Source organism: Hibiscus syriacus, unplaced genomic scaffold (assembly GCF_006381635.1).
Source record: "Hibiscus syriacus cultivar Baekdansim isolate YM2019G1 unplaced genomic scaffold, ASM638163v2 tig00111832_pilon, whole genome shotgun sequence".
NCBI lineage: Eukaryota > Viridiplantae > Streptophyta > Magnoliopsida > Malvales > Malvaceae > Hibiscus > Hibiscus syriacus.
In genome coordinates this window covers 731,643-755,710 of record NW_024063190.1, presented here as the reverse complement: position 1 = coordinate 755,710, position 24,068 = coordinate 731,643, and the positions used below count along the sequence as shown (strand labels likewise).

At 36.5% G+C, this 24,068-nt stretch overlaps 4 protein-coding genes and 1 pseudogene across 4 annotated transcripts; 2 read left to right on the top strand and 3 right to left on the bottom strand.

Annotated features, from left to right (window-relative positions):
• Positions 1-259: 259 nt before the first annotated feature.
• Positions 260-1,482, top strand: LOC120171341 (probable beta-1,4-xylosyltransferase IRX10). Its single transcript, XM_039179051.1, has 3 exons — positions 260-541; positions 621-862; positions 936-1,482. The coding sequence occupies exons 1-3, from the start codon at positions 275-277 to the stop codon at positions 1,447-1,449; spliced, it is 1,023 nt and encodes a 340-aa protein (XP_039034982.1). The 5' UTR covers positions 260-274; the 3' UTR covers positions 1,450-1,482.
• A 275-nt stretch (positions 1,483-1,757) lies between these two features.
• On the bottom strand, positions 1,758-7,912 carry LOC120171296 (annotated as a pseudogene).
• Positions 7,913-9,390: 1,478 nt separating this feature from the next.
• LOC120171339 (protein NRT1/ PTR FAMILY 6.1-like) lies at positions 9,391-11,908 on the top strand. The gene is given in 6 exon segments (XM_039179048.1): positions 9,391-9,432; positions 9,610-9,718; positions 9,720-9,858; positions 9,961-10,178; positions 10,266-10,846; positions 10,930-11,908. Coding segments are annotated over 5 exon segments (1,911 nt in total). The 5' UTR covers positions 9,391-9,432; positions 9,610-9,619; the 3' UTR covers positions 11,804-11,908.
• Positions 11,909-12,057: 149 nt separating this feature from the next.
• On the bottom strand, positions 12,058-15,085 carry LOC120171266 (uncharacterized protein At4g14100-like). The gene is made up of 3 exons (XM_039178999.1): positions 14,633-15,085; positions 14,432-14,563; positions 12,058-12,132 (listed from the first exon to the last, which is right to left on the bottom strand). Exons 1-3 carry the CDS (start codon positions 14,967-14,969, stop codon positions 12,077-12,079), a joined length of 525 nt encoding a protein of 174 aa, XP_039034930.1. The 5' UTR covers positions 14,970-15,085; the 3' UTR covers positions 12,058-12,076.
• A 6,514-nt stretch (positions 15,086-21,599) lies between these two features.
• Positions 21,600-23,493, bottom strand: LOC120171295 (ethylene-responsive transcription factor ERF113-like). Its single transcript, XM_039179016.1, has 2 exons — positions 23,244-23,493; positions 21,600-22,183 (listed from the first exon to the last, which is right to left on the bottom strand). The coding sequence occupies exons 1-2, from the start codon at positions 23,476-23,478 to the stop codon at positions 21,600-21,602; spliced, it is 819 nt and encodes a 272-aa protein (XP_039034947.1). The 5' UTR covers positions 23,479-23,493.
• Positions 23,494-24,068: the final 575 nt, after the last annotated feature.

Here is a 24,068-nt window from a genome sequence, read left to right as displayed (position 1 = left end):
TTTCTTCATCCATCTGTCTTCCTTGTGCTGCATATTCTGCAACAACAACAAAAATGAGAGAATGGTCGTGGGGTTTTCTTTTAATTGCTCTTGCTTTCGCTTCAAGCATTGGCTTGCTGTTTCTGCTACTTAAAAGTTGTTTGTTGATTTCAATATTGAAGTGCTGGTGATGTCTTGGAAGATGACCTGAGGGAAGTTAAAAGTTTACGTATATGAGCTTCCGAGTAAATACAACAAGAAAATCCTTCAGAAGGATCCTAGATGTCTTTCGCACATGTTTGCTGCCGAGATTTACATGCACAGGTTTCTTTTATCCAGTCATGTACGAACTCTAAATCCAGGGGAAGCTGATTGGTTTTATACCCCTATCTACGCCACTTGTGATCTTACACCTACAGGCTTGCCATTGCCCTTCAAGTCCCCACGGATGGTGAGAAGTGCAGTTCAGCTTATTTCCTGTAGCTGGCCTTGCTGGAATCGAACCGAGGGTGCCAATCATTTCTTCGTGCCGCATGATTTCGGACCATGCTTTCATTATCAGGTGACTGATTCTGTACTAGTTTTGTTGTTTTGGTGCTTAACTGTATACTTTTGTTTATAACCTTATGGATTTTCCACAGGAAGAGAAAGCTATCGAGCGGGGGATCCTTCCTATTCTCCAGCGTGCTACCTTGGTTCAGACTTTCGGACAACGGAACCATGTGTGCTTGAATGATGGTTCGATTACGATTCCTCCTTATGCTCCGCATCAAAAGATGCAGGCACGCAAGATTCCGCTCGATACTCGTCGGTCTATCTTTGTTTACTTTCTGGAATTGTTTTATGATGTGAATAATGATCCAGAAGGTGGCTACTATGCAAGGTATGTTTCTTTTGCAGCTTTGAGTCTGTTAGGTTGATTGTTAACCCTCACCGAATCCAGTGCTGATTGGCAGAGGCGCACGGGCTGCTGTTTGGGAAAATTTTAAGAACAATCCACTTTTCGACATCTCCACCGAACATCCAACGACTTACTACGAGGATATGCAACGAGCTGTATTCTGCTTGTGCCCACTAGGGTGGGCACCCTGGAGTCCGAGGCTAGTCGAAGCTGTGGTATTAGGCTGCATTCCTGTTATCATAGCTGATGATATAGTTTTACCCTTCGCTGATGCTATCCCCTGGGAGGAAATCGGAGTGTTTGTTGCAGAAGAAGATGTTCTCAAGTTGGATACGATTCTCACGTCGATACTGCCGGAAGTAATTTTAAGGAAACAGAGGCTTCTCGCTAATCCGTTGATGAAACGAGCCACGTTGTTCTCACAACCTGCACTGCCGGGAGAAGCTTTCCATCAAATACTGAACGGCATAGCTTGGAAATTGCCGCATCAGAAGAGTATCAACTTGAAGCCCGGTGAAAAGATTTTGAACTGGACAGCAGGACCGGTCAGGGACTTAAAACCTTGGTGATGCAACTGTTCTTTGACATTCACTGCCTCACCTAGCCACTTCATTGCCTTTTACTGAATTCTGATTTTTTTTCCAAATTCTTAGTTTTGTATAGAAGCTTACGTATGGAAATACATACCTGGATATATATACATTTATGAAGCCTCAAACTGATCATGAATATTTATGCCCATGGCCAAAAAACAGTAAGAAAATAGAATCCAGAGAATGCTCAAATAAAGAAACCAAAGTTTGAAAACAGAACAAAATAAGCAAAATGCTAAAGAAAATGAGTTAAACCTGCAAATCAACATAAACATAATCCCTTCCTAATAAATAGAGAGCTGTCGATGCTTGTAGCGAACCATCACCTTTCCTTTCACGCCAACCAGCATGGCGTTCCAGTCGATCTCAGGAAAAGGTGACACAAGCTCCAACTCGAAGTTCCTCAACAAATTGCTCCATATAGCCTTTATCTGAAGGTAAGCAAACGGTTCGCCAAGGCAACCATGCCTGCAAGGAAATATACGAGAAAGCCCCCGCTGTTGTGAAATTCGGGTTAATTTCCACCAATAACAGATTCACCTTGAAAACTATTATCTAGGTGACTAGTGTGAAAACGATTGTACTAAAAATCACCCCAAGGTAGATTCCCAGGAAAGAGGAGGGGTCACAATGGTCCCTCTTAAAACCCACTTTCCTTAGACAGAACTACCAAGACAAGTAATTTTAATAGGACAATAATTGACAACAACTATACCCGACAATAGCTATTAAATAGACATAAAAGAGAACACCAAAATATTTCACTAATAGAGGAAATATTACAAAGAGAGAAAGAATACAAATAGCCTTTAAAATAGAAGAAGGCTTATATTTGTGGGATGATTAACTAAGGAGGAGAAGGGCTTTATTTATAACAAAAGAATTTCCCCTCCTCCTTATACACAACCAATGTGGGACTTTTGCCAAAAACCAACAAATCTCCACCTTGGCAAATTCCACACACATCTCTAAAAAAAACAATCTTTTAATTTGTAACAATATTGACCAAATCTAAACAATGTTTAAACTTGACCGCAGTTACCACTTTTGTCAACATATCAGCAGGATTCTCAGTGGTCCGAATCTTCTGGATTATGACTCCACCTTCTTCTAGAATCTCTCGTACAAAGTGATATCGAACATCGATGTGCTTCGTCCTTGCATGGTAAACCTGGTTCTTTGCTAAATGAATAGCACTCTGACTGTCACAGTGCACTTTGATGTGCTTTTGTTCCATTCCCAATTCACCAAGCAACCCTTGAAGCCAAATTGCCTCCTTCACAGCCTCTGTAACTGCCATATACTCTGCCTCTGTAGTAGACAAAGCCACTGTTGACTGTAAGGTGGACTTCCAACTGACTGGTGCCTTTGCAAATGTAAACACATAACCAGTAGTTGATCGACGCTTGTCCAAATCACCTGCATAGTCTGAATCACAATACCCAACTACACACTGACCATCTTGTTTGTCCTGCTGAAAGACCAAACCAACATCTACGGTGTTCAGAATATACCGCAGAATCCATTTCACAGCTTGCCAATGCTCCTTTCCAGGATCATGCATATACCTGCTCACAACCCCAATTGCCTGTGAAATATCGGGTCTCGTACACACCATTGCATACATCAAGCTACCAACAGCACTTGCATACGGAACCTTTGACATGTATTCCCGTTCTGCATCATCCTTAGGTGACATGGATGCACCGAGCTTGAAATGAGGAGCAAGAGGTGTACTAACTGGTTTTGACATCTCATTTATGCCAAAACATTTTAGTACCTTCCTCAGATATTCTTTCTGAGACAAACAAAGCCTCCCCAATTTCTTATCCCTTGATATCTCCATGCCTAGAATCTTCTTCGCTTCACCAAGATCCTTCATCTCAAACTCCCTGTTCAATTGAGTCTTTAGTTTCACAATTTCTGTCTGACTCCTGGAAGCTATCAGCATATCATCAACATAAAGAAGAAGATATATATAGGATCCGTCTTCTAGCTCGCGTAAATACACACAATGATCATATTTGCTTCTTGTGTACTTCTGCCCTATCATAAACTTGTCAAATCGCTTGTACCACTGCCTTGGAGATTGCTTCAATCCGTACAACGATTTTTCTAATTTGCACACCATCTCTTCTTTTTCAGCAACTTTGAATCCATCTGGCTGAGTCATGTAGATTTCCTCATCCAAGTCTCCATGTAAAAATGCAGTTTTTACATCCATCTGAACTAGTTCCAAATCCAACTGCGCTACCAAAGCCAACAAAATTCTGATGGAGGAATGTTTTACAACTGGAGAAAATACTTCATTATAATCAACTCCCTCCGTTTGAGCGTAGCCTTTAGCCACCAATCTTGCTTTGTAGCGGATGTTATTCTTGTCAGGAAATCCATCTTTCTTTGCATATACCCACTTGCACCCAATTGCCTTCTTTCCCTTGGGAAGACTAGCTAGTTTCCACGTCTGATTCTTTTGAAGGGATTGTATTTCTTCATTCATGGCAATCCTCCACTTTTTATGTTCTGAACTTTGAACTGCTTCATTAAAAGTGGCAGGAACGTCATCAATTGCAATTGGTGATGCAAAAGAGACCATATCAGCATAACGAGCAGGTTGTCTAATGGTCCTCTTTCCCTTTCTGAGTGCAATTGATTCATGTTGCTGTGGAGGTTCTTGGGTTTGAACCTCTTCTTCATCTGACTCTTCTTCTACCATAGGAGAGTCAACATCATTTTCTTTACTGGTTGGGACAAATTTGCTTCCTTCAAACTCCACCTTTTTGGGAGTTCCATCTGTCTGCTCCAATTTTTCTGAAGTCACCTTTCTCAACATGGTAGATTCATCAAAGGTAACATCCCTGCTGAAGATTATTTTCTTTGTTTCTGGACACCAAAGACGATAGCCTTTCACACCAGAGGTGATCCCCATAAAAATCGCCTTCTTTGCTCTTGGATCCAGCTTTGACTCCTTAACATGGTAGTATGCAGTGGAACCAAACACATGTAAGGAATCATAATCTGTAGCAGGTACTCCAAACCATTTCTCTAATGGTGTTTTACCACCAATAGCAGTCGATGGTAAGCGGTTGACAAGGTGACAAGCATAGACCAAAGCCTCAGCCCAAAATTCTTTGCCTAACCCAGCATTAGACAACATACACCGAACCTTCTCCACTAATGTCCGGTTCATACGCTCTGCCACTCCATTCTGTTGTGGTGTACCTCTGACAGTGAAGTGCCTAACAATACCTTCCTCTTCACAGACTTTCAGAAATGGATCATTTTTGTACTCTCCACCATTGTCTGTACGGAGACGTTTGATTTTTCTGCCTGTTTGAGTCTCCATCATCTTTTTCCATTTAAGGAAAAATCCTAGCACCTCATCCTTTGTCTTCATTGGATACACCCAAACTCTCCGGGAAAAATCATCAACAAAGGTGACATAATAGTGTGTTCCTCCCAATGAAGTTGTCTTGGAAGGCCCCATACATCTGAATGAACATAATCCAAAATACCTTTAGTATCATGGATTGCTGTTCCAAATTTCACCCTCGTCTTCTTCCCTTTGATGCAATGCTCACAAAAAGCTAATTTGCAAGCCCGAGCACCCTTCAATAATCCTTGATCTATCAGTAATTTCAAGGATTTTTCACCAACATGCCCCAAGCGCATATGCCATAACCTGGTTGCTTCTGACTCCTGTTCATCAGTAGAAGCTGCCACTGCTGCTGTCCCAACAATTGTACTACCCAGAAAGTAATACACATTGTTTCTTTTTCGGATTCCCTTCATTATCACCAGTGCACCAGAGATAATCCTCATAATCCCATCTTTTGCCCTCACTTCTAAACCTTTTGACTCTAAGGTTCCCACAGAGATGAGATTTCTCATTAAATCTGGTACATAATGGACACCTGTTAAGGTTCTGATTGATCCATCCTGATTCCTCAAGCGAATTGAACCAATCCCAAGTGTGTCAAGAGGGGAATTATTTGCTGTGTAGACAATTCCACCTTTTAGTTCTTTAAAATCAAAGAACCATTCTCTATTGGGGGTCATATGGTGGCTACAAGCTGAATCTAACAGCCATGAACTGGAACAGCTGGTTGATGGCGTAGCAGCGAATGCGAAATCTGAATCTCCATCATCATACTCGACCACATTTGATTCTGAGACAGCCTTCCCCCTTTCAGGTTTGCCTTTATTCTTTAGCCTGGGACATTCTTTCTTCCAGTGCCCTTTTCTCGACAAAAGGCACATTCATCTTTGCTCAATCTGGACTTTGACTTCGATCTCCCTCTGCTTCCTTTATTCTGACTCTTGGAACGGCCTCTAACAACAAGAGCTTCTGCTTCGACACTTGTGTTTTCTTGTTTGTCTTTCTTTCTCAATTCATAACTATACAAGGCAGCAGTTACTTCACTGAGAGACACATCAACCTTCCCATGAAGTAGAGTAGTTTCAAGATACTCAAACTCATCAGGAAGTGATCCCATCAACATCAGAGCCAGATCTTCGTCTTCAAAAGTCACGTCCATATTCATCAGATCAGTCACCAGCTGATTAAAGCTAGTAATGTGATCATTCATAGTGGTACCTGGTACATAGTTGAAGCGGAACAGTCTCTTTTTCATGTAGAGTTTGTTCTGACCGCTTTTCTTCAAAAATTTCTCCTCCAGTGCCTTCCACAATTTACTTGCAGAAGTTTCCTTAGAAAATGCATACTTCTGCTCTCTAGAAAGACACGATCGAATAGTACCACATGCCATTCTATTGATCCTCTTCCATTCTTTCTCCTCAACATCATCTGATTTCTCTCCTTCAATAGCAATGTCTAGACCCTGCTGAAATAGGGCATCTAGAACCTCGCTTTGCCACATGCCGAAATGACCGGTGCCATCAAAAATCTCCACTGCAAATCTAACATTTGTCACAGCATTTCTTGCCAAAATTGAAGATGAAGAAGCGTCTGTCATTTCTGCTACAAATTCTATTTAATAGCTGCCAATGCAGAATGTCAATTATCCCAAGGAAATTTTTCTGATGTGGAAGATCAGCCTAAGCCGCAACCACAGAGCATACTAAAATAAACCAAGAGCTCTGATACCAATTGTTGTGAAATTCGGGTTAATTTCCACCAATAACAGATTCACCTTGAAAACTATTATCTAGGTGACTAGTGTGAAAACGATTGTACTAAAAATCACCCCAAGGTAGATTCCCAGGAAAGAGGAGGGGTCACAATGGTCCCTCTTAAAACCCACTTTCCTTAGACAGAACTACCAAGACAAGTAATTTTAATAGGACAATAATTGACAACAACTATACCCGACAATAGCTATTAAATAGACATAAAAGAGAACACCAAAATATTTCACTAATAGAGGAAATATTACAAAGAGAGAAAGAATACAAATAGCCTTTAAAATAGAAGAAGGCTTATATTTGTGGGATGATTAACTAAGGAGGAGAAGGGCTTTATTTATAACAAAAGAATTTCCCCTCCTCCTTATACACAACCAATGTGGGACTTTTGCCAAAAACCAACACCCGCCACCTTGTCTTCTTCCCTCCCAACACGGAATCTGTCAGGGTCATGTGTGTCTGGATCCTTGAAGATGTAAGGAAGCCTGTTTGCAAATGCTGGTGATGTCGCCACAATATGACCCTTCGGGATGTCGTATTCTTTCCCATCTCGGGTTTTTACACTAAAATCGGTGTTGGAGCTACGTAGAAGCATGATAAGTGGAGGGTGAAGTCTCGGGGCTTCTTTAATGCACCGATACAAGTTGTCCATCTCGGATAAAACATCATGATCAACCTTGGTTCCATGCTTTTGCATTTGTTGTTTCTGCTCGTCCACCACAGCTGATAGGAACTCCTTATGACGAAGGAGATAGGCACCTGTTTAAGCTGAGGGAACTGGTATGCTAACCAGCAAAGAGCGCAGCAATAAGCAAGCCGGTTACTTCAGCCTCTGTAGTTGGGCGACCATCTTTGTACTTAGATACAATGAAACATTGCAACATGTCATTTTTTCGACTAGCCGGAACTTTTACGAGAAGAAATGATATTTGCAAAGATTTATGCAAGCTTCTTTCGAGCTCAATCACGACAGCGATGAGCATGGATAGGCAGGTAAGGGAAGATAACACTAATGGGGCTAGCTGGCTACCATAGAAAGATTGGTCGATATCCCATATTTCAAGCGGAGCTTTGGGTGATTTTTTATGGTCTATATATAGATTGGAACAAAGATTATCGCGATGTGGCCGTAGAGATCGATAATAGTGAAGTTGTGAAGTGCCTCAACTCTCCGGAACAAGTCACGGACGATGGCGTTATCCGTAGGATCCGTAGTTGTGTTAACCAGCAATGGAGGGTCCGTTTTGCGCATATCAATCGCGGGGCGAATCAGCTTGCGGATACCATAGCTCATATTGGAGATGATGACAATCAGAGAGTATTGGTCTTTCAAAATCCTCCTCAGGAGGTTCTGGAGCTATTCCAGGCCGACCTTACAAGCATATCTATCGTTTAATCCACTAGTTTTCTTAGTGGCTCTTCTTGTAACAAAAAAACAATGGTGTAAGTTGTCTTTAATTAAATTTTTTGAAACTATCTTTAATTATATTTTTAATAGAATTCGTCATTTAAAATGCATACGTCAATGGCGTAGGCTATCCATATTATGATTTTTACTTCATATAATGATTTTTTTTAAAACTAAGTGCATGCGTTAATGGCGTAGGCTGTCCATATCAATTTCTATGAGATTAATCTCTAAATTCAAAATTAAATATAAAAGGCAAGTTATTAACATTAATTACATGTTTTATATTTAAATTCCATTATTCCAATTCTGGAGAGAAACACTTGTAATTACCTTAAATTATACTGTCATAATTATTTTATTTATTTATAAAAAACGATAGAATTAATTTTTATCTTAATTTTTAATGTTAAATTCGGTGTATTAAATTTCATATCTTGTATATTTTTATTCTGCATCGATTTTGTTCCGATTATTTTTCACTTGAAAATTTCTAATAAGAAGTTTTAAGAATCAAACACTGAAATTCTAGTAGACAATGGTGAATTTAAAGGTCGAAGAAAAGAGAATAGAAAGCTTGTACATACATGTCGGCATTTATATGGGGGCAGTGGCAGCCGCAAAGCAGATTGATGGTGGGCACATGTACACTTTGAAATCTGAATTTCTTTATATTAGTTATTCATTTTATTATTGGTGTCTACCCTGAAATTTTATACGTATCCACCCAATATAAAAATTTTCAAATTTAATATATCTCTAAAAATATTTCTGGATCCACCACCGCCGTATGCGGGGCAAAAAAATATGTTCATAAGACAATGACAATAACCCTGAAAAGCATCATGTCTTTGAACATAAAAGCCTCCTAAAATGGTAGACATTTGCTTTGCCTTGCACCTATATTTTCACAGTTCCATTTCAATCAAACTTAAAAGCCGCCAATTTTGTATGGCCGTTGGTGCAAAACCAGTAGCAAAGAGTAGAGATATGTAGTCTTTAGCCCTTTGAATTCGAAGCTATAAATGCCACCATTTTCGTCTCGGTACAGTTCAAAACGCCGAGTTAGTGACGTTAACTACACAAATCTTACGCTTGTAGCAGCCGCAATTAATGCCACCTTCCAGCTAACACTATTATTTGTCTATACATTGCCTTTCTACTTTCTCTCATTCCATTTATTACACTATTGGCTATTTTTTCTGATAGGTCCTCATGGACTGTTGGATCTCCCTTTATTATGGTGTATGAGACACTGTTTTTTCTTATCATTTAAAAAAAATATTTGAAAATTGATTGTGATTACTAACTGTCCCCTCCATCTACTTGAATTCTCTTCTCTGAGATTAAAGTTGGTCAAGTAGGTTACTCTTTGAACTCTGAGCTGCAAGTTCCTTGGCATTGAGGTATGTAAAGTAAACCTGCTCTTGTTTCTGTTTTTCAGTCATTCAATTGAAGTGATCGGTGGTAGAACTTATATAGACCATGCATTTAACATGTTTTTTCGACATTAATTGGAATGCTCGGTTTTCTAGCAGTCAGATTTGATCCTCGGGAAGGCTTATAAATTTATTTTCTGGGAGATAAAGGGATATGGGTAGCACCAGCAGAGAAATCAAGTCGCCTGAAGATCTGCTTCAGACACCAGCTAGTTTGGATTTGGATGGAAATTCCAGGAAGAAACTGGAAGTGTTTTTTTATCGAGTCTGAAAATCGGCGAACAGCTTTCGGGCGTGGTTATATCGGGGGAACAACGCCTGTTAATATCCATGGGAAGCCTATAGCAGATCTTTCAAAGACTGGTGGATGGATTGCTGCCTTCTTTATTTTTGGTACGTCCAATAGTTTCTTCTGCTTTAGGTTACTATTGTATGCTGCACGTGTGTGATTTTGTGAAAATTAAAGTATGTTTTACTCTTTATCCATCAATTCAGGGAACGAGATGGCCGAGCGGATGGCTTATTTCGGCCTATCGGTGAACATGGTGGCCTTTATGTTCTATGTTATGCATAGACCCTTTTCAAGTTCTTCAAATGTAGTTAACAACTTCCTGAGGATATCTCAAGCGTCCTCTGTCCTTGGTGGTTTTCTTGCCGATGCTTATCTTGGTCGATATTGGACGATAGCGATATTCACCACAGTCTATCTTGCGGTGAGACATCATATCCCTTACCTATAGAATCCATTGTTAAGTGCTCGACTTTCGACTTTCATCACTTGTCATCCTTGTTTCCTACAGTGTTTGATAGGGATAACTTTATGTGCATCAATGAAGATATTCATGCCGAATCAAGACCAATGCGATCAACTGTCCCTGCTTTTGGGTAGTTGTGAGCCTGCAAAACCATGGCAGATGGTTTATATTTATACAGTCCTTTATATAACTGCTTTCGGAGCCGCGGGTATAAGGCCCTGTGTTTCTTCTTTCGGGGCTGATCAGTTTGATGAAAGAAGTAGAGATTATAAGTCCCTCCTGGATAGATTTTTCAACTTCTTTTACCTATGTGTTACTATTGGGGCAATTGTAGCATTCACTCTGGTAGTATACATTAGGATGGAGCATGGATGGGGAGCCGCCTTCGGTTCATTAGCTATAGCTATGGGAATGTCCAACATGATATTCTTTGCAGGTACTCCTTTATACAGGCATAGGTTGCCCGGAGGCAGTCCCCTAACCCGAGTCGCACAGGTGCTGGTCGCTGCCTTCAAGAAACGACATGTCCCTTTTACGAGGAGCGAGTTAGTCGGCCTATATGAACTCCCTGGAAGACAATCTGCTATAAAGGGAAGTGGAAAAATACCTCATACAGATGATTTCAGGTATAGGCTGCTCTTATTCCATTTATCAATGGCAGATCAAATTGATTTGTTTCACAAGATTTCACTGCTTTTTCGTGTTGCAGATGCTTGGACAAGGCGGCTCTCAAGCTGAAAGAAGAAGGTGGCAACCCGAGTCCCTGGAGGCTTTGCACAGTGACTCAAGTAGAGGAAGTCAAGATACTCATGAAACTTATTCCGATACCGGCTTGCACGATAATGCTTAATGCTATCTTAACAGAATTTTTGACACTCTCAATACAACAGGCATATACGTTGAATACTCACATGGGTAAACTGAAACTCCCAATAACATGCATGCCTGTGTTTCCAGGCCTCAGCATATTTCTCATACTATGTCTCTACTACTCTGTATTCGTTCCTATATCACGACGCATCACCGGTCATCCACACGGTGCTTCTCAGCTCCAAAGAGTAGGCATTGGTCTGTTTATTTCCATCTTATCCGTGGCCTGGGCCGGGGTTTTCGAAAGGTTTCGAAGAGGCTACGCTGTAACACATGGCTACGAATTTAATTTCCTAACTCCCATGCCTGATCTAAGTGCATACTGGTTGTTGATCCAATACTGCCTTATCGGTATAGCCGAAGTGTTTTCGATTGTCGGCCTACTGGAATTCCTCTACGAGGAAGCTCCGGATGCAATGAAGAGTATAGGCTCCGCGTATGCTGCTCTATCCGGCGGCTTGGGTTGTTTCGTTGCCAGTATAATCAACAGTATCGTCAAATCAGCTACAAGGAATCCGGAGAATAAGCAGCAATCTTGGCTATCTCAGAATATAAACCAAGCGAAATTTGATTACTTTTACTGGCTGCTTACAGTTCTTTCTATAATCAATTTCTGCATTTTCCTGTATTCAGCACATAGGTACAAGTACAGGACAGAGCAGAACTTCGAGGTCAGCGAAAACAAACAAAACATCCCTGCTGAGGATAGCTAAATAAGGATATAAAATTTATGTTCTTTTTTCGGGTTTGCAAATGGAGCAAATGCTCTAAACCGAGTTCCACAAGTTTCAGATTCACGTCAATTACTTTTTCTTGTATGTTTATGCATTCCTTATGCCCATTATGTTACACTATCACAATGTACTACAATTCTTCATCATCTACACAACAAATACCACACCGGCACGGTGGCGGCATCAGCTCGTCTTATGTTATCTTATCTTAGCTCTCCCTAAGGTCATTTTCGGGTCGGTTACACGGGGTTTTCAGAGGTTTCTGCGTTCTTCAACTGCTACCAGCCGAGGCTGATGGCTCATGCTCCCTGTGTTCATTAATAATTCAAGTGGCCCTACCATGGCCTCTCAATTCATGTGTTCATTAATAGATAACTGGTGTTGTGTCAGATATGTTAATGATGATGGGTCCTATGTTATAAAGAGAGAGCATTTACATATCTAATCAAGGTGGTTGGATGTCATATCTGCAAGAATAATGGCTTACAGAGATGGAGATTAGTATTGGTAACTCATCTTAAATGCATAGTAACTTGCATTCCCTGGAATTTCAATAATCAACCTTAATCTGTTGGTTCAAGAACCACAAACAACATGGCGTTTGAGATTAACATAATCCCAGAACAAATCCTCATACTTTTTGCACAATCGGCATGCTTAGAATATGCAGTAAATGATAGCTAACATTGATTATTACACATCACTGAGTTGTTTCCACGATAATTATGTTCGCAAGCAAATAATATAACTTCACATAAATCTCATACACTAGGAGATTGATGCATGCCACTACCATTGGGTATTTCATGCCATTAGTTTAGCCAAAATTATGCAAGTTTCTCTTCAAATAAAGCAAATTTATAAGTTTAAGCATACACATTGAACATTTCCCACTTCAAATGCAAACGAAGAAAGAAAGAAGTAACAACGTTACCAATTACCCATTGATCTTGTAGTACAAGGCGTTAGATCTCTTGAGCAAGATCGGATCTTTGAATCTCAGCATTATAAATGGAACAAACTGAATTGGAGGTTTGAATCTTAGCATTGTGAATAGAACAAACCTTGTGAGGGTTGCTTCCACGAACCTCTGGAATATCAAATTCAAATTAATTGATCAATAAATTAAATATATGTAGTTATAGAGAAACAAAAATAGTTTCAATGACTTTTTTTTCCGTCAAAGTGTAATAAAATAAAACAAATTTTTTCACACATATATTATCTCGTAACCACTTCATACTATTCAATAAAAAAACAAATAATCTGCATATTGGGCCTCATTTTTTTCACTCGGTTTGAGCTTTCAAATCAATATTGGGCACCCTTACAATACAATTTTATGAGGCCTTGAAATATGGACCGACCTTTGCATTTCCCACCTTTACATTTTTCATATTGGATTTATTTTCCTAAAAAAAAAATTAGCTGACCCCTTATTACCATATGTAATGGGGTAAAAGGAAGGTAGGATAATAATCTGCCCCCAAGGCCAGGTTGAGAGCAGCTTCCGTAGGAGACCTCCGAATTATGAAAGATGACCAATAAACCTAAGAAATCAAGGTTTATTACTTCGTTGTTTTTGAGTGTTTAATTTCTTTTCTAAAATAGGTATTCAAAGTTTTATTCTATTATTAAATATGATTAAATTGTTAACATCCATTAAAAAAAATTAACCTATGAATGTATAACACATAGTTTAATTTTAAATTTTAAAATATATAATTTAAACACTTAGTTTTTTTACCCAAAAAACACTTAATTTTTCAATTAACTTAGAATTCAAAGATTTTTCTTTTTCATCATACAATCATGACAACGTGGCATACAATTTTCTATCCTCATTACACATTAGCATTTCTATACGAGCTTCTCATATTTGTTATTTTTTTAACTCGTCAAGCAATGTAAGTAATTACATGAGTTGTTATTCCTAAAGGTTATGGCTTTAAACAATTGAATCTATAAAGTGTGTGTACTGTCGATAACAACTAAAAAGATTATAAATATATATTATCTTTTAATCATCATAGAGTATTCAAAAAACTTTTTTTTGGAAGATTTTTTATCACGTGTCTTTCAAATATTATTTAGGAATTGTCAGTTTTGGTCCGTTTTACTATCTAAACTTTTAATTTTTTTAAAATTATACTTAACGTTTAGTTTTTATTTCATTTTAGTACTCACTGTTAAAAACTTAATGCGTTTAGTATCTAAATTATCAATTTTGGTTCGTTTTAGTGCCTAAACGTTTAATTTTTTTTAAACTTAACGTTAAATTTTGAACATAGGTACTAAAATGAAACAAAAATTAAACTTTAAGTATGATTTTAAAAACTGGAAAGTTTAGTATTAAAATGAACCAAAACTAATAGTTTAGGTATTAAACACGTAATTTACCCTATTATTTTTTATTGTATTATTCACAGAGCTGTACAAGGAAGAATCTCCATCTAAAACTGCAAGCAAATATGAATTGAAGATGATGCAATATTTCGAAGGAAACAATTAGGGGGAAGCCTAGGGGAACTGGGTAACAATAAAAGTATAACAATAGTTCAAATTTAAATAAATATGTAAGCAGGAAATTTCATAGAATAGCAGAACCTTTGAGAGCTCCACCCAGCAATCTGTGGGTGGTGGTTTTGGTGGTGTTGTGAAAGCAGTATATGGGGGCTTGCCACTTGGAATCATCAAGAACTGCTCCCGCCTCAAATGTTATCACATGCGCCTCCCTCCCTACACTTTCAATTTTCACCTTCATTCATCAGATTAAAACTGAACTGAATCGAAATCAGTTAGACTCACGGGTGTAGAAGATCCAGAGAACGGGTCTCTTAGTGACCACATCCTCAAAATAAGTGATGAAATCCGCTTTCTCCCACACATTGCAAACGAACCCGTCCGCCTCTCGCTGACCCAAGTACGTAGCTCCGTCGAGCCAGTCGGGGCGTAAAATCCCGACCTCGAGCTGAACGCTGCTGCAGGTTTTGGAGGAATCGAGGGTGTAAAAGAAGGAAGCCCCGTTGTTCCACTCGAGGTCGTGGAAGACATTCCCCAGCTGGTGCTGGATGATGTTGAAGTTTCTTCCGTTGGGCCAATCGTACCAGAGGTCGATCACTTCGTGAATAACACTGTTGTTCATGACCAGAATGGAGTGGAATTGGGGCGGCCATGGAGTCGGGGGGGGGGGGTCAGGTCGTCTTGTTCGGGTTTGGACTTGCACAAGTCAAACGAAGTGATAATGAGGAAGACGATGATACTGGGCATGGGCTTCTTCGAATTTTGGTCAGCGGATGCCATCTTTGTTTGCTTTTGTTCTCGGCGTTTCTATTATTATGAAGATGACGCGTGGCAGGTAGGTAAGATTTATAGGCTTAATGTAAAAATAAATATCTAAACTATAATTTAAATTAACTTTTGATTCTTAAAGATTTTTTCGTTAAAAATATATAATTAAAGTTTTATTTGTTAAATTTTTAGTAATTTTTGGTTAAAAAAATTCGTTTAGTGACACGTGTCAAATTCAATTTTTAAAAAAATATATTTTTAAAAGTATATATACGTGGTATGTGTCACTTAATGATTTTTTTAACAATAGACACATAAAAATATAATATAGAAAACTTTAGACATTTATTTTTAACGAAAAATTATTTAATCATTAAAATATTTTTCAAGATATTCTTTAGACAATTATTTTTATACTAAGCTAGATTTCTATATTACTTCTTCCAGTTTTTGTGCAAATACATAATCAAATTGACCGTCGTTTCAAGTCGTAACAACTAACAAACCAATGAAATATGCGCATGTACAGTTTTCATAACGTATCTGTTTGAGATAATTGTAAATAAGGACCTCAAATTATAACATCATTCTAATTTGGTCCTTAAATGCAACCTTTAAAATGAAAAGTTTCGAAATTTAGAGACCAATTTTAAATAGAGATCATAATTTAAAGACCTCCAATGAAATTAACTCTTTGTTTCTTTGTTCTCATTTCTTTCCCTCTACCAACTCTCGTCTCCTTCCTTTCTTTTCTTCTATTGCATATTTATTTATTTTGGATAAATTTCATAAATAATAATCTAATTATTAGCGTTTTCCTATCACCTACTACATGTTGATTGTCATCCCCTTGCACCATTTTTGAATAGTTTGAATCTTATAAAATCAGGCATATATGTAAATTTGTGTATAAAAATACACATTTTTTTACTGTTGATGGTTATTCTTCTTACGTATTAATGAATGAAAATTAATCAGGGTCTGATGCAGGTTCCTTGTTATTACTTTTTAGCTAAAAATGTCAATAAAATCATCTCATTTCAGATAGAAAATGTGAGGGAAAATAGTAAATTCGATGCATGGGGCAGAAACTTTAGGAATTGCAAAAGCTCAATTTATATGGCCTGGTTGATTGAACAGAGCTTGTTCAAACCCTTAGTTGCGCCTCAAGGGGTTTGTTTTTTCGCGGACAGTTTAATTAATTGCCCAATAGAGTATATAGAAGTCAATTTAGAGATTTACAGTATTTACTATAGTGATTTAAAATTCGTCATATCGAGGTAGCAAATTTTAATAAAAATATTTTTTTATTAAAACTCATCACGTCGAACATTATATAAAATGTCTTAGATCCCAAAATAAACGTTTACTTATTCTATTTTCCCAAATAATTTAACCGTTTACCCTATTGGGACAAAAAATATCCCTGCATCAGTTTCGGCCTGCAAAACGTTGCCCATTCACAGGTCCATTATCTTCCAAACCCTCTTTTTGGGTTTATGCTAGATTTTAATGAAACTATTATTCTACTCTCTAGAAAATATTTCTAAGTATTTTATTTTTATTTATTTTATATGAGAAAAAATTATTCAAAATCGAATCTTTAACTAATATCAATGAAAAAATAAAATGATATTTTATTACAAAAAACTAAATTGACTAATTTATTTTTATTACTCGTGGGATTATATATATATATTATAGAAAGTGGTTTGTTTTATTAAAAAATATAAAATATCCAAAATTACAATTAAGATTTACAAGCATAGTTTTAAACCTAAAATATAACTATGACATTTTCTTATTACCATTTAGACCAAAATTAACCATCTAGATCATAATGACCAAAGAAGGAAAATGTTAAAAAATCTAACAAATTTTTTTTTGAATAAAATAAAGATACGAATAAATTTGGCTGCATCGACAAACGAACTACAAGAAAATGAAGCTACTGAAAGACCACCGAAAAATCGTAAATTAGAGTAAAGCGACGTGAGAAAATTATTCACGAACGCAATACACGTATCCAAATTAATCCAAGGGTCCAAAGCAGAAAAATCAATATGATAATAAATACGCGTCATTTTGATAAGATGTGGCAATGTCAAATCCAACCATGAGAAAAAAAGATAACGAAAACAACGACAAAAAAAATCGAAAACTACCAAAAGACAGAGATAAATGTGCCACAAAGACATGATTATTCTTATTAAAAAATTAAAAAATAAACATAAAAAAAACAACCGACAGTCGATAACCAATATTAAAACCAGTGTCGTCACCACCTAAACAAAATCAAAGAAGAAAAAGTTAATCCGATCTATGTGGGATTATATATTTTTAAAATAAATAAAAATTTACGTGATAAATAAACAACTATATATTTTTTCCCATGTTTAAGTTGCGATTGGAAGCTACGAAAAAACTTGGTAACAAAGCGTCAAAAAACAGCCTACACCTCCAAAGAAATTGTTTATTATTATGTCATTTAAAATTATATAAAAATGTTAATTTTATAATTATATTAAAATAATTTTTATAATTTATATAAAAAAAATCTCTTAAGAACTCTTTTGACAAATTATTTTTATAATTATTGTTTTATAAGAGAATATTTCATTTACTCGTATCACGTCATGTGTTTTGTCTAATTATAATGCTATTGTAGCATATCATGCTTGTATGCTTTAATTACCAAAAATTGACACAAGACAAAATGAGTCCATTCACCCATTTGTTTTATAGTGTTAATACACGCTTCAATCATCACCACCGAATATTTAACCATTTTCATGTCAATTTGGTTTTCGCTTTCTCTTTTGTGTTCTCTCACGCATATCGTCTGCAATCATCATGGTATGATTTTCCTTTCCCGACTCCTTTTTTTCTCTACCGCACGATGAGCCCAGAAAATTATATGCTCTATGTGTCCCGTTTTATTCGATCCCAAATCCCAACCCAATCATTTTCATCAATTCAATCCCAACAAAAATAATATAAATTCTTATAATCTAGTCCAACGATTTATTTATAAACATTGTAAAAAAGGTAAATTACACATTTAATACATAGATGGTAAGTTTTGACTTATTTTAGTACATAAACTCTAAGTTTTGATCTATTTTAATACATAAACTTTCAATTATTTCAAATCCGTACCTAATGTTTAGTTTTTATTTAATTTTAGTATCCGTCGTTAAAAACTTAACGCTACCTAAAGTTTTAATCTTTTCAAAGCTTAAAGTTAAATTTTGAACGAGATACAAATATGAAACAGAAACTAAATTTTAACGGTGAATACTAAAATGAAATAAAAATTAAATTTTAAGTATAATTTTAAAAAAATTAAAAGTTTAAATACTAAAATTAAATAGATCAAAACCGATAATTTTAAAATTGAACGTGTAATTTACTCAGAAAATTTTGAGACTATAAAATCAATTATAATTAATTGTTTAAACTATTAACATTGTTTCGAAAGTAATAAGATCTCAAAGTAAAATGGGAGAAAAATAGGGAAGACAAGGGATGAGATGATGATGAGCCGCAAGAATTGACGTGCTGAAGCCGAAAGTAGGATACCGCACGTCAGGATAGTGAAGATGCATTGCATTTGGTCCCCTATCCCCTGATTGAAACGAGACTTTATCGCTGCCTAGGGAAGAGGAGCCGCACGTCACGTCATTTTTCACGCGGCTTTCTCCCCCCCTTTTTTTTTTTAATTACTCTCTTTCTGTTTATTAATTAATGGGCTTTCAAAAAGGAAGAAGCTTATCCTTTTCATTTCTTATTGGGAGAATGACATCGATGCCCCTGTGTTTTATTGGTTCTTTCTATCTGGTATTTCTACTTTCTAAATATCTAATTTGTCCTTGTACTCTAATTACCTATTAGACATAATGATAAAATCATCTATAATTATTTGTATAAATTTTATTTTGGTTCTTATTTCTCTATTGAAGTATTTTAGATCCTAATATTTTTTTAATTAAAATATCTTACATTACATCGAAAGAAAATAATTAGTTCACTAATGATCGACATATATGGCTGACGTATTAATTTTATATGTATTTTATTATTGATATGACACATGACATTATTATTTCGAATAATATGATACACATCATGTTATGATATTAGATGACATAACATATGTTATATTATTTTATCGTGTTATATCAACGTATGTCAAGCGTCAATAAATTACTAATATTCAATATCGCTAGACTCCAATGCAATATTGATGGACGACATTAAGTGCATGAGTACAATGTAAAGGGTAGAGGTTTACCTTTTTATATATAAAAAAGGTACAGGGGGCATCCCTGCTATAAACCCATTATTTGTATTGTCGTTTTGTGGGTTCTTGGGCTTTGAAGGATCATGATGTCCCACCAAATATGGTTTTCTTCCACAATTAGACCAAGGCCCACTCGAGCTTTTGCATGCGTTTTGTTTAATGGTCAATTTCATCATTGAAACACCCGTATCATTTTCAAACAAAAAACACATTATTATTTTATTCAAAAGTGGATTAAAGGACCGTCATGCATAAAATTTCTTTTCCATTTTGAAATTATAATCATTAACTTCTTTTATGGTATTGAAAATCTTCCCAGATAATAAATAAGGTACCAATAAGTTAACACAAATAATGTATGAAAACCTATTAAATTAACCTTATATTACGTGGACACATCAGCCACGTTCCAAAGAATGCAGAGAACTCAAAATTCTCCAAAGACTACAATTTTATTTATTACTTAACAATTAATATGGACCCACCTTACACTCTTTTAACTAAAAAAGCATATATTTATTATTCGTTTGATATCTCTCGAATCACTTACCCACTTCTTTAAAAGAGGAGACGGGACAAAATCCAAGTCACCGCCATTCATGTAGATAGAGTTCAAAAGGGAGGAGAATGTTTAAAGTTGCTAATTACATGCAAAATAATAATTAAAATATGTTATCAGCAGTAATTGATAATAATCTGGAAACAAAAACATTCTTAATATTCTCATCACTAAAATCCAAAAATAAAAAAAGTAGTTTACGGTGTAGTTTTTGATACGACGGTGATGCGGTTAGTGGAAAACGCGTCGTTTTGATTCTGATCAAGTGAACACAATAAATGAGAATCAAGGTGAAAGGCAACATGAAGGCAGGCGCCATCAATCTATTCGAGTACATAATCGTATATGAAGTGACCCCCACTTTTCTTCTGGATTTTGATTGATAGACCTCCCATTCCTATTCCATCGGAAAGCGGTGCGCATCAATTCATCGATACCGGCTCTCCATACCAGACACATGCCCCCCACAGTAAAACTGCATGAATGATGTATTTTATATTTTTGAAACGATCCAACGCTGAAGTTGGTATAAATTAAGATATATTTGTTCCCTCGATGTTTTATCATCGTTACTACACTTTCACCTATGCTATATATGTATACAGAAAGGAGATGGTAGCTTAAGATATAGAATAGGTAATAAATCCTAAGTTGAAGATTTAAGTTCTCTCACTTCTTTAATTAATAAAAAAATACACCTTTATTCAATCAAGAATATATTAACCAGTTAAACGTACACATTTGATCAAAAGCTGGCACGGCATGTCTGTCCAATTTTTATTATAATATCAATCGAATAGATAAGTAAGAATTTTGAGTGCTTAATTTGCTAGCCTTGAACTTTATCAAGTCCCGAGGAGCTACGGTATATGATTCCTGCAGTTGGTAGTTAATTTATAAATATTTTTGACGATAGATATATATATTTGTTAATAATATAAATTTTTTAAATAGAATGAATATAAATAAAATTTTATGATATGTATTGTACGTAAAATAATTAATTAATAAAAAAATTTAAATTTTAAAATAGATACCGAAAATTTTTAAGATAAATATTATTAGTAAAATAAATAATTAATAAAAAAATTCAGATTTCAGTGAACACGTGGCCACCCTCACACTATGGATTTGCCATTGCCTGCAGTCAACGAGTCAAAAACTGCATGAACTTGCTGGAGTATATAATTCATCGGGATGTTAATTACATCTTAATTTAATTAATTAAAGGAAAGTCTCTAGATAGTTTAACATAAAAAGATGAAGAAAAACATTGGAAGGACCTTCATAGGTTTCCCTCCTCCTCTATTAATTCTTCTGATGCATTAAGAAAACAATAAAATAGAAGAAAACAGATCATAAAACTTGAAACTTATGGTGCTCATAGGAAACATGAATCACACTCTCACTCCCTATTCGTATCTCTGAATTACAGTGTACATGTGTAATTCTTATACAAGGGGTGGCACCAGTTGAAATCATGCATGTTATAAGAATTAAAGAAAATTTAGTACGTAGGAGCATAGCGATCAAGGAGCGGGAGCGATGGACTCGGAATGGGGAGTTCTTTTTCCTCGATTGGAGCAAATTCCCTCTTGAAAAACTTGAGAAGCTAAATTTGTCTACTCGCTTCTGTTTCTGGGATCGAAGTCCTTCCCGTGTTGTTGAGGATGATAATATTCAGGACCCGAAGAGCCATCGTAATTGGTCGGCAATCTTGTAAGGTCCGGCTGGTAGTACTGTGATGGTAGTGTGGATGGTGCAGACATTGAAGAGAATTGAGGAGATAAAGATTCTTGATTGAAGTTGAAGAGATTCGAGGTGTAATACGAGATATCAGCATCATTACTACTTGAAAGCAGCTGAGCATATTGAAACAAGTGAGGGTATGAATCCTGAGTCGACCATGATGAAGGTTCGACTACCACCGGTGTAGGATTTTGTTCGGAACGGACCGAGCTCGAGTCTCCGGGACCAGTTAAATGGCTCACCTCCCGGTTCCCTTGGACTCGTTCAGGAAAATTTAGCTTTGCCTTGTTGCCTTTGAACTTGAGAGCAGCTCTATCATAAGCAAGGGCTGCATCTTCAGCTGTGTCAAAAGTGCCAAGCCATACTCGGGCTGCTTTCTTCGGGTCACGAATTTCAGCTGCCCATTTTCCCCATGGCCTTTGCCTCACTCCTCTGTAATGTCTTTTCCTCTTGTTTTCTTCACATACAAAAAACAGGCAATGCACATGAAGAAGAAAGAATTTATATCTTTGTATTTACAAATACAAGGGTTCTGCATGGCAATTGGCAGTGCTCTAATGTGTATGAAAGTAGTTTTGTGTCGCAACTTGGTCACCAAACTTTGTTTCCTTTTCTTAATTCTAGAGTTGTCGAAATGTTGGACTAAAGTTAACCAAACCCAATAAACAAAACAAAAAAAAAACATTTGTCTCGTATAAATATTCGTTAAGCAACTTCAGTGATGGGATGAATGTTGTTCTTCCTATAGTCTCCAGTTCGAATAGCTGTTCTATAGAATATAGAATTACTAATAATTAAGAAAGATTCTAAAGAAATACTACCTTCTAATCATCTAAAACAAGCATTTGCACTACTTCTGATCAATGGTTTATCACCACACCTTTTGCAAATGTATTAAAAAAAAAAGGAAAGCTACATGCAATCATGACTGTTTCAATGTAATTTATATCACTACTTTCCTTCCTATAATCAACAAACAATTTTCCAGGTGTTTTAGCACCACAAGAAACAAAGAATCTCGAAACCCAGATTTCATATGAGCAGTCACTTTTCCAGGGTCAAAGAAGAAACTACAAAAAGAAGTGATAGCATCCCACGTAATGGAAACTCCAAGATCTTATCCAGTAGTAAATAGATAAGAAGAATATATATAGTGTAAACGCAGTACAGTACACTGGTTTTTATCTTATTGGTGGAAAGAGAAAGAGGGTTGTTTACGGAAAGTAGGCTTTGGACTTAGCCGTTGGAGACATTGAACTTGACTAACCCTAGCGTGGAGATTTTCTTAGTTTCCATTTTCTTCCCTCGACGACCTCTGCCTAGATCTCTCTCACTTTCACTATATATAGAGATAGATCGAGGCTGATACGGACAAAACAAGTTAAAGCATCAGAAAGTCGGCAGACAAAAGGAACACGAGGCCGTCTTTAACACGTAATCTTTTAAACTTGTTCGGCGGCAAACCCTAATTGCTACCTAACTTAAATAGGTATATTCGGCCATAGATGTGTATATACCTTGATCTTGAACCGCAGATTGTGGCGTTGATGAGGGTGCCGGTGATGATTGTGGGAAGCTATGCTGCTGCTGCTGCTGGTGCTCATCGGATCCCATGACTCGAGTAAGAGCAGTGACCATGGCCGTCATGTCCGATGGTTCAGGCCATGGAGATGCTGCTGATTTGCTTTGATCCTCCGATATTTCGGATGGAAGTGGACGTTTCCCATACCTTCGATCCACCTTTTTTGCCATCTCAAAAAACAGAAGCTGAAAGTACTATGTAAATAGTTGGCGGATATCGGAAGAATGGTTATGAATGGGAATACGTGGGATTATGAATGGGAATACGTGTGATTATGAATGGGAATAAGACAGGAGAGGATCAGAGAGAGACAGCGAGATTGAAGTGAGGGTGCATTATATTTGGGGTTAAGTTATATAATGGGGTAAATAAGGGGAGGATATTTAGAAGAGGACATTTTCGGGTTTTGCTGGACCGGATACTGGAAACTTGTTTTGGAGTTTCTTGCTTTATCTCCAGCGTTACAAGGACAGTTTCTAAATGGGTAAATATGTATTTCGGTGTTTAAACTTGGGTTTAAGGTTCATTTTGGTCCCTATTTTTTTTATTCCAACTTGGTTTTAAGATTTTTAATTTGGTATCTTAACTTTTTTTTGTTCAATTAGATACTTGAACTTAACTTTTTGCTTCAACTTGAATCATGAACTTTGTATTTTCTTCCAAATGAGTACTTATACTTTTTTAAACTATTTTAAACTAAAATAAATAAATTCAAGTACCAATTTAAATCATGAAAATAAGTTTAGGTACTTAATTGGAT

What these genes read in the sequence shown, in the direction of transcription:
- LOC120171341 (XM_039179051.1), top strand. Translation starts at nt 275, where the DNA reads ATGTTTGCTGCCGAGATTTACATGCACAGGTTTCTTTTATCCAGTCAT. An exon ending in GACCATGCTTTCATTATCAG is followed by an intron (nt 542 to 620) that starts GTGACTGATTCT and finishes GATTTTCCACAG; the next exon opens with GAAGAGAAAGCTATCGAGCG. An exon ending in GAAGGTGGCTACTATGCAAG is followed by an intron (nt 863 to 935) that starts GTATGTTTCTTT and finishes GCTGATTGGCAG; the next exon opens with AGGCGCACGGGCTGCTGTTT.
- LOC120171266 (XM_039178999.1), bottom strand. Translation starts at nt 14,969, where the DNA reads ATGAACAACAGTGTTATTCACGAAGTGATCGACCTCTGGTACGATTGG. An exon ending in TCTCTGGATCTTCTACACCC is followed by an intron (nt 14,564 to 14,632) that starts GTGAGTCTAACT and finishes TTGAAAGTGTAG; the next exon opens with GGAGGGAGGCGCATGTGATA. An exon ending in GCTGGGTGGAGCTCTCAAAG is followed by an intron (nt 12,133 to 14,431) that starts GTTCTGCTATTC and finishes TAATGAACACAG; the next exon opens with GGAGCATGAGCCATCAGCCT.
- LOC120171295 (XM_039179016.1), bottom strand. Translation starts at nt 23,478, where the DNA reads ATGGCAAAAAAGGTGGATCGAAGGTATGGGAAACGTCCACTTCCATCC. An exon ending in ATCTGCGGTTCAAGATCAAG is followed by an intron (nt 22,184 to 23,243) that starts GTATATACACAT and finishes TTGTATGTGAAG; the next exon opens with AAAACAAGAGGAAAAGACAT.